This window comes from Stegodyphus dumicola, chromosome 3, assembly GCF_044657685.1.
Source record: "Stegodyphus dumicola isolate Sdum_Otavi_A_Nest chromosome 3, ASM4465768v1".
Taxonomy (NCBI): domain Eukaryota; kingdom Metazoa; phylum Arthropoda; class Arachnida; order Araneae; family Eresidae; genus Stegodyphus; species Stegodyphus dumicola.
In genome coordinates, this window is record NC_140770.1 from 82,437,792 (window position 1) to 82,458,851 (window position 21,060).

The following is a 21,060-nucleotide window of genomic DNA, read 5'->3' on the forward strand; positions in this document are numbered from 1 at the left end:
TGTAGAGGAAGTATAATGAATTCTCTCATGGCAATCTTTTCCCTAAAAAGTGTTGTCATAATGTAGTTATCAATATTTATTAGTGTGTAAATATAACCTTTCATTTACAATTGCCTTCATGACTACAGAAGACTAAAACTATATGAAACAATAGGTGGGCACTTTAACTGAGTTCATTTTATTTTTAATATGACATATTTATAATTTGGGCAAGTTTTAATAATGACATTAAAATTTTTTTATTTAAGAATGTTTTATTTTTTATGAATTACTAAGCAATATTATGTAAATTTTTCATTCTGAATAAATTATTTATTTTTATTAACAATTAGGTTACAACCGTAGTATTAAAAAAAGGATGGCGCTGTTTGGATTGTACAGTTTGCGAAGAATGTGGTCAACCTCATGATGAGGGCCGTCTGCTACTGTGTGATGAATGCGACCTGAGTTTCCATACTTATTGTTTGGACCCTCCTCTAGAAGAAGTTCCTACTGGTAACTGGAAATGCAAGTGGTAAGTATATTGAAAATGATTTGATATTAGAAATATCTTTTACTGAGTCTTTCACAATGTTCTGGCTGCGGCATTATGTCACATTGCAATAGGTTACATTCCCAGGGCATTTTGTCATCCACTTGACCTCACAAGTGTTATTGCTGTGTGAGAATAAGATGTGTACTTTCTGTGTGGCCTAGCAGGTAATGTTTCCAGAATGTTGCCATTTAATACATTGTAAAATCTTTGTCTTTCAAATTATTAGTAATTTATATAATTTAAAAAATATATAAATTACAATATATAAATTAATATTTGTGGAAATTTGCAATATTATTTTAACTAATAAAAGGTGTTTGCAATGCTAGTTATTACAAACGGTAAGACCCCGCTTAACGCGGGGGATCCGTTCCATCAAAGTAGAGCGTAATGCGAAACAGCGCTAAACGAGGCTATCTTAACATGTAAATAATGGAGTTAGGGGAAGATGGATAGAAAATTGGTTAAGTATTAAATTTAATAATTTTTTTTAATAAAAATAAAACCAAACATTTATTTATTACAAAAATAAAAACAATATAAACGAATATACTTATAAAAACAAATAAAATTCTAAGCCAGTCAGATCATTCAGTCTATTCTGTGTTTCCAATTTTCTGCCTTTTTGTCAAGAAGGCTTTATGATAGATTGGCTTAATGGCATACTGCGTTCAATTTCGTTGTCAGTCCATATAGACAGTCGTTTTTCCACTTCTTCTATAATGTTATTTCTAGAACAGGTAATCCTAGTTGCAGAGCTTGACGTATTTGCAGTTGCCGATGACAGTATTTTTTCTTTATTCTTAAGAATTGTCCTTATTGTTGAAGTTGCCAAATTCAATGCAGCACTAATTTGAGATTGACTCTCACCAGAATCTAATCTTCTAATCACTTGCATTTAAGTTTCCAGTGAAATGCTTTTTCTGGTTGCTTTCTTTTCTTGTTTTTTATTATCACCCATGGTAAAAACTAAAGATCATAATATTTGTCACTGTATTAATCGTTATAGTATTATATAAATTTATACTTACAATAATGTCAACAGATGTTTCAATGATAAAAATGCTTCCGTACAGCACTTCACCGCACCAAACAAGAAACATAACTACAAAGTTCGGATATGTTATTTGGAAACCTACCGCTGCGCACAATTTCGAGGAATCCCCGTAGTTCATGCTGCGAGCAATTTCGGGGAATCCCGAGGTTGAAATAAAAGAGCGCTAAACCGAAACAGCGCTAAACGAAACAGTGTTAAGCGGGGTCTTACTGTATAATTTAAATGATTAAATTCCTTTTAAACCTGTGATCTCACCGCTTTCTGAAGACATGAGATTCTCTTAAATTATGTAGTATGACAACCATTTATGAAAATAATATTCTTTAATATATTTTGTTGATTCTGTTTTCATTTATCATTTTTGTCTTTGGGTTATGAAAATAAAAGGTTATTTATTTCACAAGGCATAAAGCTGCACAAGCATAGCATTTTGTAAGTGACTTTAAAATGCTGTTGCTATGAAGGTTAACATATATATATTTCAGTTTATTGAATGCCTTATAATTTATTATTATGACAATAATATTGGCATTCAAAGCATCTGTAATTTATTCTTTTCTCTTTTTGCATTATACGAGGGCCATCCAGGAAGTAGATTACGTTTCCGTCTGTGTCCGCTAGGGGCGGGGCTAGCGCGGCCATCTTGGGGTCAGAGCGTTGCGCAGCTCAGTCTGCATCTAGCCGTGCTAGTGAGAGGTTCGTGCTGTGCTCCGTTCAGATACTGTGACGGTTTGAAATGTCTGTGTTAATTGAAAATCCCGCGAGCTGCGAGGTGCGCTCAGTAATAAGGTTTCTGACTGCAAAAAACTGTAAACCGATAGAAATCTATCGGCAGCTTCGTGAAGTGTATGGGGACAACATTATCACTGAAGGTGGAGTGCGTCAGTGGGTCATAAGATTTCAAAATGGCCGAACCAATGTTCACGACGAAGATCGAAGTGGGAGACCCAGCATAGTGACCGCCGAACTTCTCGAAAAAGTCGATGCTAAAGTCCGTGAAAATCGAAATTTCACAATAACGGAACTTTCTTTGAGTTTTCCACAAATTTCGCGAAGTTTGTTGCACGAAATCATCAGCGAAAAGCTTGGTTACCACAAGTTTTGTGCAAGATGGAAGGCAAGAAGAGGTAACGAAGTGGTTGAAGGCGCAGGCGGCCGAATTTTTCGACGAAGGAATTTCCAAGCTCGTACATCGCTACGATAAATGCCTTAATTTGTATGGTGACTATGTAGAAAAGTAGTATTTGAGTGTGGCTTTCATCTGTATATAATAAAATTTGTTTCCTATACTTTGTTTATTTTTTTATTCCAAAACGTAATCTACTTTCTGGATAGCCCTCGTATTATAGTATACCTAAGAGTTTAGCATTCACAACATGGCAAATCAACTATTCTGATAAACGTTGCTGTTCCATCTGCACTAGATTTTTAATTTATTATCCACATGATATGGAAAATTGCTGTTTCTCAATAGGCAAAACTTCTGATAAATTATACTAAAATTTTTAGCTTTTAAATTCAAACTAGCTAAATTTAAAGTAATATATATAATTGTTTAATTAATTATATAAAGGAAAGTAAAAAAAATATAAGTTTTTAAAGTTATTTATTTATGTGTCAGGGCTGATTGTGGTCTGTATGTAGCCAAAATTCTGGATTTTGTATTCTCAAATCTGGAGCTTCTGGATTTGAAATATTGCATATACACATAGTCATCATTATGTATTGTGTTAAACTGTATGGGTTGGTAATCTTCATTGACAGTAATCTTGAACATAAATGTCCTTGATTAATCCTGTTCTGCATTGTGAAACAACTATTTTTACTGGTTTGGCAAAATTAGCAAAATATCATTTCAGGAGACGAAAGCATTTCTATTTTGCCAAAAGTCAAACTTTCAATTAAATAATCACTCTTCTTATACAGAAAGTTGAACAAATATCCTCTTCCCACTTTTTTTTTTTTTTTTTTTTTTTTTGTGTTGAACAATCTAAAATCATATCACGAAAATTGTTCCAAATCAGGATAACAGTTTCCCTCAACATTTCTTTGAATACCAGTTTTACCAGGGATAAATAGAAGGGCTAGCTCATTTCTTTGTTCGACTCCTCGCCGACGCGAGCCTAATGGGGGGACATAACAGGCAATAATCTGACGTCACTGTGATGCCACCTGTCCTGATTTCCCGCGTTTAAAACAGTAGTTTCATTGAGCTGCGAGACGATTTTCTAGAGGTTACATATCCCAAATTAATTTTAATAATATGTATATCTGTTTTCTTATAATGTATATATTTAAAATAATTTATATATATGTAATTTTAGTCAGTTTTTATTTTAAATTCTATATTGTAAAGTATCGTTTACGTAATATGGCTTTTTGCGCTGCAGTAACGTACCGTAGCACTTACAGAAGTATGAAAGGATGAGATATTTTATTTCATGGGACCAAAGGATCCAAATGAGAGTTTGCTTTTGATGAAAGAATGGATACACAAATGTCAAAGAGAAGATTCTATTAATATGAAGAGCGGAAAAATCTGCAGCGAACATTTTCTATGCAGTGTTTATGAAGATGATATGAAAAATCGCTTGTTTGGATAGCCACAAAAAGAAACTGTTGAAATGGAATGCTGTGCCGAAAGTAAATTATGATGACAATAATAAATCAAATTTTAATGATTTTGAAATAAAACTCTTAAATGAAAATGTAGATCATCCTGAATGTTTAAGGATAAACAAGAATGCATTGATAATTTGAAGAACAAAATAATATCCTTAGAAAATTGTATTAAATTGTATTAAAGTTTTGAAAAATAGAGAAAAGAAAAATTTTAGAATGTTTGTTCAGCGACAAAGAAGGTGGACGACATCTAGACAGAAATTGGTATCAGAAATTAAAATCTCAAATAGCGAAATTTGGGGGGGGGGGGAGCACAAATCGGAGAATTTGGAAAAATGTCTAAAGCCTATTTTTATAAAGACGTAGATTAATGCATTACTGAAAAAGAAGAACAAAATCAGGTGGACTAGTGAAAATATCTCACGTTGCATGGTCATAAGAGCTCTGTCATCTTAAAGCTATGATTTTTGGAAAGAAAAAAAATTGGAATATCTTTACCTAGTATTATCAAATTAAAGAAATGGTGTTTATTTTATTTTTTAGTGTTTTCTAAATTTTAGTGTAGTCCAAGAATTCAAAGTAATGTTCTTACTCTAAAGAAGGAAAGAGGCAAATATTTGTATTCTGTAGAAAAAATATGCGTTCTCAGTTTCGACGAAATGCATATAGATTGAAAACTCTGCTATGACTCTAAACTGGACTAAGTTGGTTCTTTTCAAAATGTGCATTTTGTTTTAATCAGAGGTCTCATTTTGCGCTCTGCCTCAAATTACTGAGAAACCGCGTTTTAGATAGAGGATTTGTTTTAGAAGATGTAACTGTTTTAAATTTTGATATTATTAAAGAGGTTTTAAATAGAGATTGAGAAGAAATCAAATTGTGTCACAAACTAAAACCAAATTATTTAATGGTCAAGGGAAACAAGAGACAAAAAGTCGCTCCAGAGAAAACATTATTTTCAAAAAGTACCGCTAAAGGTATACTCTACTCCACAGGAAATCAGAAAGCATCTGACTTCTATGAGTTAATCGATAATATCTTAGGTATTATGAATAGTACCAAAATAGTACCAACAAGAATAACAAGTATTTAACAAACTAATTTTGTTAAGTACTTGTTAAAGTTATTCTTATTGTATCCTTTGTAACTAATTATTGATTAGATTTTGTGCTAGATTAACATTCTAGATAAAATATAATAGTATAAAACATCAAAGTAATTGGCATAAAAAGACCTGCTTCCTTTACTGAACCATTAAAAAAATTTTTTTAATGGTTCACTTTTGAAAAATTAAATAACTGTTTTAGGTACTCTGAATAAAGCTATTTTGTAACAATCTTATATACATTTATTTAATTGTAATATAGATATAAGTATAAATTACAAAATTATTTAAAAAATATCTATTATATTGAATCGGAAGAGAATTATAACACTGTAAAATTTACAATTAGGCAAAAAATCAAACGTAGGTTAGCAGAAATGTTGCCATATATGTCATATATGTTTAAACCTATGTCAATGTAAAGTTGTTTTTTGAGTAAATTTAAATAGCTGCTATTATAGTTATCTTAGAAGCAATATAAAAATTCTCTCAGTTAGCATGCAAATAAAGAAATGATTAGAAATAAACGTGCATTAAATAAAAAAACCTGCAAATAAAAATAAAAAAAAAAAACCACGGAACTTTATGTTAAAAGAGTAGCACATTTTATCTATTATTTTAAAATTGAGTAAGCATTATTAAATTTTTTAATGGTTCAGTCTAAAATGCATAAAGCAGTAACATTGCCTCTTCCAAATTATAGCTATCTTTCACACACAGCTCATTTTAAATGCTGGTTCAAAAACGCTAATTTCCAAGCTGTCAATTATATTGGCACGCTCAGTGTTATCATGGCTACGTCATCACTTCTCACTTTCTGCTTCAGGGGGAAAAGCTCTATGAGCTAGCCCTTCTTTTCTAAGTCCTGAGTTTTGCAAAGAAACTTTGCTTCCGGGAATTTTACATAATTAAGCCCTTTGATCCTTCCTTCTTGATTTGTTGATCTGTGTGAAACAGTATTGAGAAGAACATTTTTGACATTTTTACCAATTTTAGGTAGAGCAAGTTTATAGGAAAAATCATCTATTGTATCTTATATTTATAAATGTGGTACCAGTTGTAATCTGAGTTATATGCAATTCAACATTTTTGTGTGAACAGGTAATGGCTGCATGCAACCAGGTGTTATCTTGGACCATAATCATTATTTCTTGGTCAGATTTAGTCTTTCTTTATGGCTTAGCACAAATGATTTTCAAGATGTTTACATAATATTCACTTTTCGCATGGGTATGCAATGTTGATGATATCTGTACCTGCATAGAACCAGCTAGAATGTGTTTTGTTGATCACTTTCTTGACACTGCCTTGCTTCTATCATTCAAATATTGGAGCATGGCTAAATGCTTCATCACAATATGTATATTGTAACATTTCAGTATGCATTGGGTGATGTGTTTCATCAGAGCTTTTCCTAAATTTAACAAAAAATGTAATCATCTTTCTGCTCTCTATTCATACAGACATCTTCCTTACTCAACACAACAAAACATACTGGGTGCTTTCATGTATTATGACTAAATATAGAAAGCTATAGCTGTGCAGTTACAGATTTAAATAGTCTGATTATAACCTTGGCAAAAACCCAGAAGAGAAGCCTGATATTTAATAAAGGAAAAGAGAATGAGAGGAGAGAGGCCTGTGAGTCATTCTAAAAAATTTCAGCAAGCCTTTGTGTGTTTATATAAATCATATTTTAGTATTTATCACAATTTTTAGAACTCAACAAATAATTAAAATTAACATTTTTATACATTTCATAAAATCTGAGATTACTCGAGATCATTTTAACTACTTATCATGCATAACATAAAAGTATCATATATTATTGCAGTTAAATTTTTAATACATTTAAACAAATAAATTTCATTCTGATTTAAAATATAGTCTCTATTGAAATAATTAGTTAATTAACACATAAAAAGCTTCTTTTATAGCATTTTTTTCAGTGATATTAAAATGGATCTTTTCCCTAAAAGCTTTCTAATTTGCCTTCATGTAGGTATTCCAACTTTCTTTATGCTTGTTTTACATATTTTTCATGCCATATTGAAATTGTTTTCCTTATTTTTTACTGAAATCATAAAAGCATTTAGAAAGCATTTTCTGTGGTTCTAAGCATAATAAAATTTGAGAGCATATTTAATTTTGTTTACCAAGGAGTTTTTTGTCAACTAAGATAATAAGGTCTTAATAATTTTTGTTGAATTCATGAAGTGTGAATTTCTTGTCAATTGTATTATATAAGGAATATAAAAAAAAATATTCTGTCAGGTTTTTACTCTCCTGTCATGGAATTTACTCAAAGAATAACTGAAGTAATTAATTGCATTATTCACAATTATCACAGATTATTTCATCAACCCAAGTCTGATATGTAATGATGCTGAATCATTTTGTTTCTCAGTCACATTTTGTGTACAACTACCATATTTTTTGTCAAAGGTCTCTGCTTTCAAATCTAGAATCAGTTTTCACCATACTTTCTGAAACGTATAGAAAAACATGTAAATTGAGTTTAAATGTACTATATCCATTTTATTGAGCAAAGAGAAATTTAATCATGGATCCGCACAAGTCACCCCATCAGTGTTTTCGATACTTTCCCCCCCTTTTTTCAGGACTAAATTGTCTCAGGTTCTCCTTTTATAATGTTAGAGTGAGTAATTGAAAGAGCTTAATAGTTGCCATTGTATTGAAAAACATACCAGATATCCATTCGGAATTATATCTATATTTGCTCTCATCTAAGATGGTTGGCCATAATTTCAAATCTGCATCATATTGTAATATAACAGATTATCATGAAAATCAGGCCTGTGTAGTAAAAGCATAAAAACTTTATTTCTGCATTAAAATATAATGGAAACTATTAACAATGAAAATCATCAAAGAAACATTTTTAACACTGTATTGCGTAAGCAGCACTGTATGCTTCCCGGCAAACAGCATACAGTGCTGCTTGCCGGCAACTAATTTCAACGAGGTGTTCAGTAATCACCAGAAGCGAAAGTCCTCTTTATTTGGGGTTTGTGCTTTTTTATACTGGTACACAATGGAATGCCTGACCTTGTCACATAAAGGCTTGGCTGGAAAAAACTTAATATTCACCACATGATTAGTTTTGAAACTAGCTGGAAGCTTTGAGCCTTAACTAGCCACATGCGTGTAGAAAATTAGAATTCGCTATCTTTTCAATATCTGAAAATAGATTTATTTTTCAAAGCATCACTTCTTTCTTCCCTGATGTTATAAATCTGATTAATAATTTTTATAAAAATTTTCACTAATATTGGAATTATGGAATTATTAAAAAGTTGTTTTTATTAGTACCATTAATTGCGTACCCCAGTATACTGAATAGAACATCATTTAAGGAATTTTTTTTAAGCTGATTATTTTATATTGTTTAGATTGTTAGAAGCTGTATTCAAATTGCTGTGAATAATTTTTTTAAAAATATTTCTGATTGTAATTTTTTTTGGAATATGCATCATTATTAATAAATAAAAGATGTTTCTTATGGCATGTGTTTCACATTATAGCCAATAGTTTGTGCATTGTCTAATCATAATGTTTTTGTTTGTTTTTAGTTAATTATCTTATATGAAGTAAATTTTTATTTTTCTTAAAGGTGTGTTATGTGTATCAAATGTGGTTCCAAGTCAGCTGGCATTAACTGTGTCTGGCAAGAGAACTACACTCTTTGTGGACCATGTGCTAGCTTTGTTGTTTGTTGTTTGTGCCAGCAAGAATATGAAGAGAATGAATTAATCATCCAGTGCCAAAGATGTGAAAGGTAATTGTTGTGCATCTCTTACTTTTATAATGTACTATATATATGTTACGGTGAAACACCGAAATTTGGAGAATGTCGACTTTCACCGGTGAATGTCAACATTCACATAGTCGCTTGGTGTATGTCCGAAATACTTTCCAAATACTCTTATTTCTGACTTACACCGGTCAATGTCGACATTCACCATGGTGAAGGTTGAACAGATAACGATATTATATTTTCTTCTCCGTAATTCAGTCGCGAATAAACGCACTTGAGACTTGAAATAAGAACTTAAGAACATAAGAACCTAAAACACACAATACATTCAAAATAAGAAAGGAAAATAATAGAAGTTGAAAACTTACTTAATTATACAGTACATTCTAAATGAGAAAATAAAATAACAGCAATAAAAACTCACTAAATTATCTGATTCAAATCTTATTTATTGCAACAACTTAAACAATTATGACACTTTGTGACTTCTCTTTTCGACCAACACCAGAGCATATCTGTGATTGTCGACATACACCGGTGAGGGTCCGAATGTACAAGAATGTAATGCAATATTCGATCTTTCACCGGCGTATTTGGTGAATGTTGACATTCTCCCGTAAAAGTCGACATTCTCCAATTTTGGTCTTTCACGGTAACATATACAATATCTGGCCAAAAGTATCCAGACACCCCCCTTAAAGAAGTGGATCTGGAAGGTGACATAATTTGATGCATAACTGAAAGCTAAAATGTGTTACTGGTGGTTTGTCAGATTATATTTATGCATTTGTGAGACAGTGAGTAAGTCAAAGGAGTTTAGTGACTTTGATCATGCTAGTATGGTGGGAAATCAATTCATGAAATTTTGGACATGCTACAGAAGCCAAAATTTTCTGTGAGTGATGCAAATATGAAGTGGAAACATTGAGACAGTAAAACTGCAGAAAAACAAAGGCTGAAGAAAATTAGTCAACACAGCTGTAGAACTCCGAAAAGGGTAGTGAAACAAAATTGCAAGTCCTCATTGTTTGAAATCACTTGGGAGTTCCAAAGTTTGTCAGGTGTTAGTACTAGCAGCAGGACTGTTTGTCGAGAGTTAAAAAAAACCTGGAATTCCATAGCCATGCAGCCTCTGACAAGCGGAATTTCACTTCCCAGAATGTGAAGCATCAACTGGAATGGTGCAAAGCTCACCATCATTGGACTGTGGAAAATTGTTCTATGGAGTGATGAATCTCATTTTACAATCTGGCAGTCAGATGGACACTTCTGGGTTTGACGAATGCCTAGTGAGCACTTCTTAAGTGATGGCATTGTGCTGACTGTAAAGTTTGGTGGTGGCAGTATCATGGTTTGGGGGTGTTTTTCATGGTTTGGCCTGGATCCTTTAGTTCCTGTGGTTAGAAACACAAACTCTGAGTTGTATGGGGACATTCTGGACAATGCTGCTCTCCCAACTCTGTGGCAATATTTCAGGGAAGGCTCATTTCTCTGTCAGCAGGATAACTGCTCTATTCACACATCGAGACTTGCCCAGCCATGGTTTGATGAAATGGGCTGGCCTTCTGAGACCCCTGATCTAAATCCCACAGAACATTTTTGGGATTAATTGAAATGCAGATTATGTAGCCAGCCAAATCGATTATACTTACTTCAGCTGTGATGGATGTGTTGAAGTCATTTTCTGTTTTCATCTATCAAAAACTGATGGAAAGTTTCTCCAAACATGTGCAGGCTCTCATTTATGCAAAGAGAGGGACCAACATCATATTAATATATGCCTTGGGACTCTCTGAGTTCGTACCACTGTGTGTCCGAATACTTTTGGCCTGATAGTGTATATTATAAAAGTAATTTTTTAAGATTTTTTTTACATACCTAATAGCATATCTCAGTGTGCCCAATCCTTTAAAACCGTATGTACATTTATGAATACCTGTACCAGTAGAATAATGAGAACTGTTTATCTTCTTACGTAAATTATAGTTGGGCATCATCTGGTACTGTATGCAGTATGCCTTACGTTTGCTCTAAGCTTCATCCATGCAACTATTTATTTGAAGCTGCACTAGCACTTTTACTCTTTTACTTTGTATGCTCATTAACTCAGTGCAGGGCTTTTACATGTTTTCGTGTTGATGCAAATAATTTATGTTTATTTGAATTAATAATGGACAAAAAATGAAAAAATGAAAGTCACATTTACCAAATTAAAAAAAAAAAAAAAAAAAAAAAAAAAAAAAAAAAAACTAAAGCAAAATAACATAGATATACACATAATACTTTTCAACTGAAAAAGTTAATTTTTGTTTTGCTAATCAGTAGATAAACTAATGAAAATGTGATATAGAACAGCTTGTTAATGAATGTCAAATATTGTCAGATATACACTGTGGTAACTTTGATGCCCGCTGGCTTAAATTTGCACTTTTAACCTAAATAATGTTCTAAATTTATCAAACATGTAAGGATATTTGTCTCTGTATTTATTAATTTATAAATTAATATAGAAATTACTGTTGTATTTAATAAATATAATTAAAGAGTCATTGCTGTAGATTTGACCGTAATTGGTTTCTAAATTTAACTTTTTTCTGCCATTCTGTTTCTTGTAATTTCAATGTCAACTTTGCTGTTCTTTGCTGCAAGCTTTCTTGCTGTAATTTGAATTTATTAATTTGAAGTTAACCACCTAATCAAAGGAATATCACCCGGGAGAATCCTCCGTCATTTGAAAATCCTTGTTTTTAAAATACATGTAAAACATAAAAACTAATGTTAAGAAAGGGAAGGTAAGCTTAATTATGTTCTTATTCCCTTCAAATTAGTTGCTTATTTGAAGATTTAAAGCAGGGGAAACTATTTTTACATACTACACACTTCATTGTCGACCAATGTGGGGATCATTTAAAACCACAGAATAATAGTAGTTTGTCTCTGGGATCTATTACTAATAATTGAATGGACTGAGTTTTTGTGGTGTTAATTATGTGTAATGCAAGTATGAGGCAATTTCCCTTTTATCATATGGAGTGTAATGCCATAATCAAATAATCCACTCCATAAACAAATAGTTATTCAATGATATATATTAATGTTTTCTGTGGAGAAAAGAAGGCATAAAATGTAGACTACTAGCTTATCACTTGAGAAGAATCTGTACAAAGTGTTCCTTGTTTGAAATATTTTATTTTTTTTTTAAAGTTCTTAAGTTGACAGTTTAATTGATCTTATCAACACACCATAAATTACAGTTATTGTAAGTTTTTATTTAAGGTCCCCTAAGAGCTGAAAATTATTTTGAGTCTTTTTTTTGAGAGAGAAGTGCTAGAATAAAATGTTGTCAGTGTGTCTTATTAAATAAAACCTTCTGAAATTTGGCGAAAGTTTCTTATTGATAATGGTGAGGAATTACCCTTAATAATGTAATAAAATATTTTTGTCTCAGGTGGTTGCATGGAATGTGTGATCAAATTGATACTGAAGATCAAGCTGAGAAGTGTGCAGAGTATGGTTATACTTGTCCACATTGCAGACCTCCAGATGAGTTACCTCCACATCTGTTGCGTGAGTTTTTCTGATGACCATCTTTTTAATTTGAAAATACCAGTGTTTTATGTCTAAAGTTTGTGGTTGTATGTAATTTAATGCATTTTCATAGATTATTTGCTTATATTTCCAACATTATGTTCTCTATCTAAACATTATTCATGCAGTGAAAATTCTTTATATGTATATGTATATAGGAATTATGTTAACTTCAAATTGAAATTCTATTTCATTAATTTGATTATATATATATATATATTGTAAATACCATTAGAAAAATTTTTCCGAGTTTTTTTTTTTAAGACTCTTTTTTTTTTTTTTTTTTTTTTTTTTTAATGATTTGTAGAAGTGGGCATTGTGGGAAGGACAAGGTTTTTAATTCTTCTGCTCATAAACTTTTTGGTGTGGGGACCACATAATATTTACACAAATTTTGTGGGGCCCCATAAGTATTTCACAAATCTGACACATACATGAGTTAAACTGTCAGTTTCTTCACTTGTACTGTAATATACTGGGAGGTAAATTTTAATTTCAAAGCCCTTTCCTATCAATTCCTTATTTCCACTTACAACTCCCTACCAGAATGAGTTTTTGGAATCGCTTTGAATGCAAATGAGTTACAAGAAGTATTTAAGGTTCAACTTACTTTGATAGAGAGTGCTAGGAATCCTTAGTTGCACGTGTCTGCCTTCCAGCTAAGTCAGTCTTGAAGCTGTTATGCTTGGCTGTATATTATGTGGCTGTTGATATTCACTGGCTTGTTTAATTTAAGGGCCAACAATGTTAGATAATTGTGTCTAGCTTCGGCTAAGTCTCCTTTAGTTAATTATTGTTTAGTTTCTTATTTCTTATTCTGAGTTAAAGCCTGAGTAGAAGCTTCTTGTAACTCTGAGAAGGGGCCGACTGTTATTTTTATTTGAGTGAAATAAAGGGTATTTTAACCCTTCTTGAGTCTACGTCTTTAGTAGTCGTTTGAACTGAGCGATAAATTGATACATAGTTCATTAGGTTCCTCGATTCTCATAGCTAAAAGAAGTGAGGAACCCTACAATACTATTGCAGTTTTAGGTAATTAATTTTAAAGTAAAATGAGCATTTTTATTGTAAAAGAATGCGTCGAAACGTTTTCATTTTTCTTTTTCATTTGTAGTGTCTTGTTTTTATCTATTTTCAGATACATTATGCAAAAATATTTGGTAATTGTAAACTTATTATTATAAGAAGTATCAAAATTGCTAAAACTTTTAGTGACCCGCTACTGCAGGTTCGTGACTCCAACTGGAGTCAGTGCCCACAGTTTAAGAAACTCTGATTTAGCAAATAACCGGTTTCTGCAGCATTATTGCTGAATATAAGGTCTTCAATTTCCCCTTCAAATGATGATTGCATTGCTTTGAAAAACTGAATTGTTTAAATACAATAAATGCATTTATTAATTTAAGTCTGTATTTGGTACATTCTGATTATCCACACACACCTCTTTGAAAACTCAGAAACAAGCTGACAACTAATTTTTTGTTAGGCTAATACAGAAAAGGAAACAACGATTTTGAAAATGATGACATGCTAAGTGTTTCATAAAAGAGCAATGAATCAGTAAAATTAAAAAGACTAGTAGCATCCATAATAAAACACAGAATTTTCTAAAGAAATATTATGTAGTATTCTTTTTCTGCTATCGTTCTTCCTAAGTACACAGCAGTATGTTTTCACTTGAAAAAAATCAGAGAATTGCTCAAATTTTGATCATAAAATTCGATCGTTTGTGAAGTCTTCATGGAATGCAAATTTTTTATCCTGATCTGTATATGTAAAAAATGATAATTCTTTTCTTTTAATTAGCCAGAAAACTGAGAGGGGTGAATACACCCAATGTGACAATAACTAGTGAGCATCAGATTTGAAGGTGGAAATTCAGTACACTGTGATTTGCTGCTTGCATGCACTTACCAGGGTTGTCACATAAATCTTACATTTCAGCGATGGGTTGCTTGCCTCAAAAATGCTTTTCAAGGAACTGTAGATAGTCAGAAAGTACCATACATTATTTAATAAAATGTTCTAGAATGCGAGCAAAATATAAGGAAGAGAAACGTTAGAAAAAAGTATCCAAATATTTCATCATTGACGAAATTCATAAGTCATGAAATGAGAATCAGCACATGTCACAAGAATAAAAGTTTAACATTAAAAATGTGAAATAAATTTCAATATTTTCTGATATCTGCACCACTATGATTTCCACTTTTCTGAATTAGTGAAAAACTTTGGTCATCTTTTCAGCTCATAGGCACTTTCTTTTTATGCATAATAATAAAAAGAAACATTTTATGGGGGGAAAAATCACTGCATGACAAATATTTACAGTTTAAAGGTAAAATGACAAATAAATATGGAAGGTATGGAAATTCTCTTAAATCCAAAAATGCATGCATTGACTATTATATGGATAATCAGAAATAAACACTTACGTTTGAACAATACATAGATATGAACAAGCAAAAAACAGATATATTAAATGATAGCAGAATACTTAAATTTAAAATTCTGACTGCATATTAAGAAAATAAGCAAAGGCCACATTGCCATTTGGAGACCAAAGCTTTTCGTTTTAATCTGGGGAATAAAATTTCTGATTCCTGAACTTTATTAATTTGTAAAAGTTGCATACAAATCAATGATGTTAATAATTTATAAATTATATTATTTACATATTTTGTTTCATAACTAAAAGTGCACAATCTTTACTAATTTGGGTGTACTTAGCACAAAAATAATGTAAAAATGTTGCATTGGTTAGCTAGCACAATCTATGCGAGTACTGTTGAATGTCTGGCAATGTATCACTAACATGGCAATATTTGTGAAAGTATGCTCAATTTCTTTTATTAAATACTGAAGAAGCTGCATGTATGCATGTGGGATGCCTCCCATCCCCACCAGAAGATGGCATCGTCACCTTCTTGCTGGGACCATGCCTGTTGGGAACACAGTCAGTCTCTGCTGAGGAGATGCAGAGTGCCATAATGAAAGAATGCTCATGAAAGAGCAATATGGAAGGTTGCATGTAGATAACCTCCAATAATTCAGTCTTGCTAATAATTCAATTAATTTAGCAACAAGTTTTTGTGGCATGAGGTAGTGTCAGATGTTATAGACTCTAAATGTACGTGCAGGCATCAGTTGTTGATTGCATCTACTTTTTCCATCTACCCTATAATATCTTCAGCACCCACTGTACATAATCATCAATCAATCTGTGTGTCTACAAACTGTGTTTCTTCCTTTTAAGAATCTTAGAAGACACTCACATATATGTATGTTTTTTGCATTGTGGGAAAATCTGCAGTACCTAGAGCCACCAGAATTTGAATACACGCAATTCTTCACCCAGATATATGTACCTCAAACCCCGAATTTTGAATTTAAAATTTGTTTTTATTTATTTCATACTTTGTAGAAATTTGATGAATATTTGATTAACAAATCTAGCAATTTGAAAGGGAGTAGTATCAACACAACTCAAGACATTTTTATCTATCCCATGCCAAACTGTTGCTATTCAGCAAAATATAAAATATATATTTTTCAGTTTTAATAAAAAAAAAACTTGACTACATAAGAGCAGTAGTAGTATTTATGATAATTGCCTGAAATAAAATAATTTTATTTTTATTGCATTGCATTCAGTAATGCATAATGTATTGAACTTCAAAATTTAATCTGTTATTGCTTAACAAACTAAGTGATTATAAAGCTATAAATGCAGTTCTAAAAAATATTTTCTCTGCTTATAATCTCATTGATGCAAATAAAAATAAAAATTAAATTATGAGGTGCTGAATAAGAAAAGATAAATATTTTTCATGAAATTACAGTAGCTGGGCTCATTAAATATATTTTTTCTTTTTGGTAATTACTATTTTAGATAAATAATCCGGTCAAGTGGCTAGATATATAATAAGATTAACAAAGGTAATTTTAATCAAGGGGGGGTAAATAGTGCGCCCACAGACCAGAACATGTAAAATCAACATGAAACATGAAAAATTAAGATGCAAAGAAAAAAAGAATATTATACTTTATGGGATGGTCCACTCTATCTTATTTACATTATTTATTTTATGAGCTCCTTTATGTTAGTAAACCCATCACTATGATAAAAAGCATGACTAATGCATTTTTAAATCAGCATAGCTGAAAGTACAAGTCCTCATAGTATGAAAGCTATTGTTTTTAAGGATATGCATATTTTGAGGATTACATTATATTTGTTTGCTAATCTTTTGAGCAAACATTGATAATGAGTTTTAAAATGTAACATGAAGTTTTTTGCAAATTCTAAACAAGAGTGAATAATAGAAAATATATTGAATTTTCATTCACAGTATATGAAACTTGGTAAGAAAAGACTTATTTCATCTCTTAAACAGAGGGGGGAAAAGAAAATTTGTGTAATAGTATTATTTCTGAATGTAGTATTATTCAGAATGTGTCATGTTCACCCATTTTGTGTTGATTGTCATGCATACATGCCAGCAAGAAACTCACTTATTTCCTGGCCGGCATGCCATCGTACCAGAGTGTTTTCATGTCCACCCCTCGTCATCACACATTTGTGTCAGTGTCTTGGAGCATTTTAAAGATTGCATGTAAATAGGATTTGAGGTACATGTAGATTTGACCTTCTACTCAAAATAAGAGAAACAAGACTCACTCAGGGGAGAAAGGAAAGCATAATGTAAACAAACAGGGCTTCTCTCTTTAACTCGCCAGGTGATATAAACACTCGCGTTCCTAATATCCTTCCGAGTCTTCTTCTTCTTCTTTTTTTTTTTTTTTTCCCCATTCTTTTTCCGCTACTTTGTAGAGTGTTTTAGGGTTTCTGGTTGAAGTTGTATTACACTTTGTGTTGCTTTCAGATATATTTTGCATTCTCCCCTTTTTATTTTGAAAGCCTTGATTCTAGTTTATTATGGTGAGGAAGCATTATTTATCAGAGGAAGTATATACTTGCATAGTAAATGAGCCAGTTAATGACATAGATGAAAGTGATGATTCATTTTCTAAAATGATATTCCTAGTCAGGCATTTGTTAGCAATTGAGCTGTCTGAGTGCCTGCCTTCCAGTTCACGTGAAAGATTTTGTTAACCTCAATGATGGAAAACCCCCATCCTGTGGGAGCTATCCTTTTGCCTCTCCTCCATCTCGAGAGAACATCTTAAATAAAAGCATGCCATCTCGTAAGGATTAATAATGTTATCTCTGAATATAATTGTCAGAATAGTCTGTTTCTGAATGTAATTTTAGTCAGAATCTTTACGTCCATTTTTACTTACTTATTTACTATAAATCAATTTTTACTTGGTTGGAGAGAGTTTTATTATTCATAACTGTTATCTAATTCCGTATGAATGGGCAAATAATAAGAAATAAGCTGTTAAATTCTGAATATATTATCTGTATTATATCTGCATTTATATTTATTAATTTAGTGTCAGTTTTAATGATTCCTTTTGGTAATGAGTGATTTTTTTTATTGGTGTTGATATAAAATAAACAGTATAAAATTTAGAATTTATATAGTTAACTCGACTTTTGTCTTTCAGCTCCTCCTAGAACTCCAACTCCTGAAATTGAACCAGTTCCAGAGAAAAATGAATCACCTGTTGCAAAGGTCAAAGAGCCTGGTATGGGATTTATTTAACTCTTTAGGCAAAATTCATTTTTTTAAAATAAAAAAATTGAGATCTTCTAGCAACTGTTCCCAGTTACAGTTAAAACAAAATCACTGCAGTTTACAGTGACACCCAGTGAAGTTTAATTAGAAAATCCAAAGGTGAACTTTTCCAGTTAACGGATTTTATAAAGAAGTGTGGAGAAGCGGTAATAAATGAAGATGATATAGAAGAAGTTTTTCATTGTGATTGCAATGCTCCTCAATCATCAGTCAATTAATGGATGGCAAAATATGAAGTATGATTCTAGATCCAGAAAATACCGCTACTGATAGTGAAGAAAGTGACAGAGAGCATACTGAAAACAAAAAAAAATTTTGATTGACAAATTAGTCGGAAATCTCAACAGAGCAATTACAGGACTTCAACAATGCAACTGAATAAGAAATTATGTCTGTCTACAGAATTAAAGAGAAAGTATAAAAAAAGCAACTGAACAACTTACATTGAAAGAAATGTATAGTAAAGTCAACAAATAAATTTTAAGCTTTTTGTTTTATAAATTTTGATACCCTTTAAATCATAAATGTTCATTATGTCATAAATCACGATTTCATATTTTTAATTTTATAATTTCTGTATGTCATCTTACTAGAATTAAACTGAGGATCTAGTATCCGGGAAAAATCTCAAATCTGGAACCGCCGAAGTTCCAACGAGTCCGGGTTTCGGACATTGTACTATATTAGATTTTGAAATTAAATTCACCATGGGAAATATTCATTTGTAAAATTTAGTCAATTAATACTTTTCTGAATTGGATTTTTTAGTTTGAAAAATCCTCTTATCATTAAGAGCAAATTATTCCAGTGTATTTTAGAACCTAACAGCATAAATTCTTTTTTTCATTTTAATAAGTATACATTTTTGTAAAACGGATTTTTAGTTGGGGAATTTTTAAATACTTTAACAACTTAAATTAAGCCCTTGAATAAAAAGATATTTTTTTATTCATAGTGAATACCGAAAACACATAACAAATACTGGCTTCATAAAATTGAAAAATAGCATGAAATACCAGTATTTGGTATACCAGTACTGCAATTGTTATGTACATCCAAGGATCTGGAACAGACTAATGATAGCATTGTACTTATTGCAGGCAACTAAAAAAGTTGCCTGTTTTGATATCTGATGCTTCCATATTGGGTAAAGCCCACTAGCGGCCGAGCGGTAAAGACGCTGAACACTGGTAGTTCGGTCCGAGGTTCGAATCCCGCGAACGGGCTGGCTGCATGGGCGTTTTCGTGGTTTTCCCCATGTGTAACGTGTATACGAGCCAGTTTCCCTTAGAAAGTCTTCCACGAAAGGCATCCCTCCCCTTAGGCAGATAGCCCTAGTGTGCTTTGCCATAATTAAATACACCAACACACCATATTGGGTAAAACAGCACTTTTTATTAAATTTGCGACTGGGCCCATGAAACTATTATTTATGCTTATCTTTTCTAATTTGTACTTGAAGATACGGAATTTTTTAATTTATTAAAGCATAATGAATATTTTGTTAATTTCAACTTTTATTTCTCAGGGAACCCATAAAGAAATTAGGTTTTATGTTTGTAGCATCTTTATTCTTCATTTTTTATATTGCAGCTTCCAGCGCTGAAATTGTTTTCTTAAAATCTTCGGCTGTGATTTGAGAAGTTTTGTATTAGAAAGTTCATATCTGAGATTATTATTTACAGAAGTAAATACTGTAGCTACCTTTTAACATCCTGTTAAGTATCCAGCGACTAAATTCCATAAAAGTAGAATTTCTTTTAGAATAGTATTTTTTAATGATAAATCTTAGAAGCCTGAAGATGGATGTAATTTGAATAATGCATGTAGGTCATGCATCAGAGCTGCAATTAAACATAGACTGTTTGTTATTTGTGATCCGTTAAAAGTCTCAACTGTCTGATCTATAATGTAGGTAAATTAGTTTTAACTAAATTCGCAAATACAGCAGTTGCCAAAAAGATGTTCTTCTGACTGTCAGATTAACTTGACTGCAGATAATTCAAATAAAAATTTTTGTAGCAATATCATGTTTTCAATACGATGAAATCAAATCAATGAAATGAGACATAATAAATAAACTGCTGATAGTTTCTGGGTTGTTTATAACTCTTTCTTAAGGACTAAGATTAGCAGATTCAAGTACTTTTATAAAATCTAAGTAAAAATATGATTATCTAAAAAAATTAATAGACTTAATTTAGTTTAATTATCATGCTGAATATCAATAAAAAAACAAAGTCCAACATTAAGAATCAGCATAAATTTTTAAACATTTTTTGCAGTACTAGCTTCGATAATTTTTGTACTACTTTCTTCAAGGTAGTTCAAATAGATTCAAATTAATAGACTTTTACAAGTTAGTAGTAACATTTTTTGTGTGATTTTTTGGATGTACAGAAAGGTACCAAGTAAATTGAAATAATATCTGTCTTAAATTATTTTGGATTTTATGAACTAGTATAAAAAATACTTTAGCATATGTAATAGCTTAGAACATGCTTTCTGTAAGCTGCAAGAAGTAGTAGTTTCTTACATCTCTCAAATTCCCATATACACTGGTGTGCAAAAATTAAGGACGAAGTAAAAAAATTAGCATATCAGCTGAACGAAGAGGCAGAGCAGACAGAAAGACCAATTTGGCAGCTCACACCTTATGCAATACAGATC

General features: G+C 31.6%; 1 protein-coding gene across 4 annotated transcripts in view; it reads left to right on the forward strand.

The window, feature by feature from the left end:
• The window catches only part of LOC118192375 (histone-lysine N-methyltransferase 2C-like), a 284,640-nt gene that overhangs the window by 67,439 nt on the left and 196,141 nt on the right, over window positions 1-21,060 (forward strand). For all 4 annotated transcript variants that reach the window (XM_085813029.1, XM_085813032.1, XM_085813031.1 and 1 more), the window contains exons 20-23: window positions 333-514; window positions 8,954-9,118; window positions 12,546-12,664; window positions 18,260-18,340. In XM_085813029.1, coding sequence (XP_085669155.1) covers window positions 333-514; window positions 8,954-9,118; window positions 12,546-12,664; window positions 18,260-18,340 — 547 coding nt within the window. The remainder of the gene's footprint in view (window positions 1-332; window positions 515-8,953; window positions 9,119-12,545; window positions 12,665-18,259; window positions 18,341-21,060) is intronic.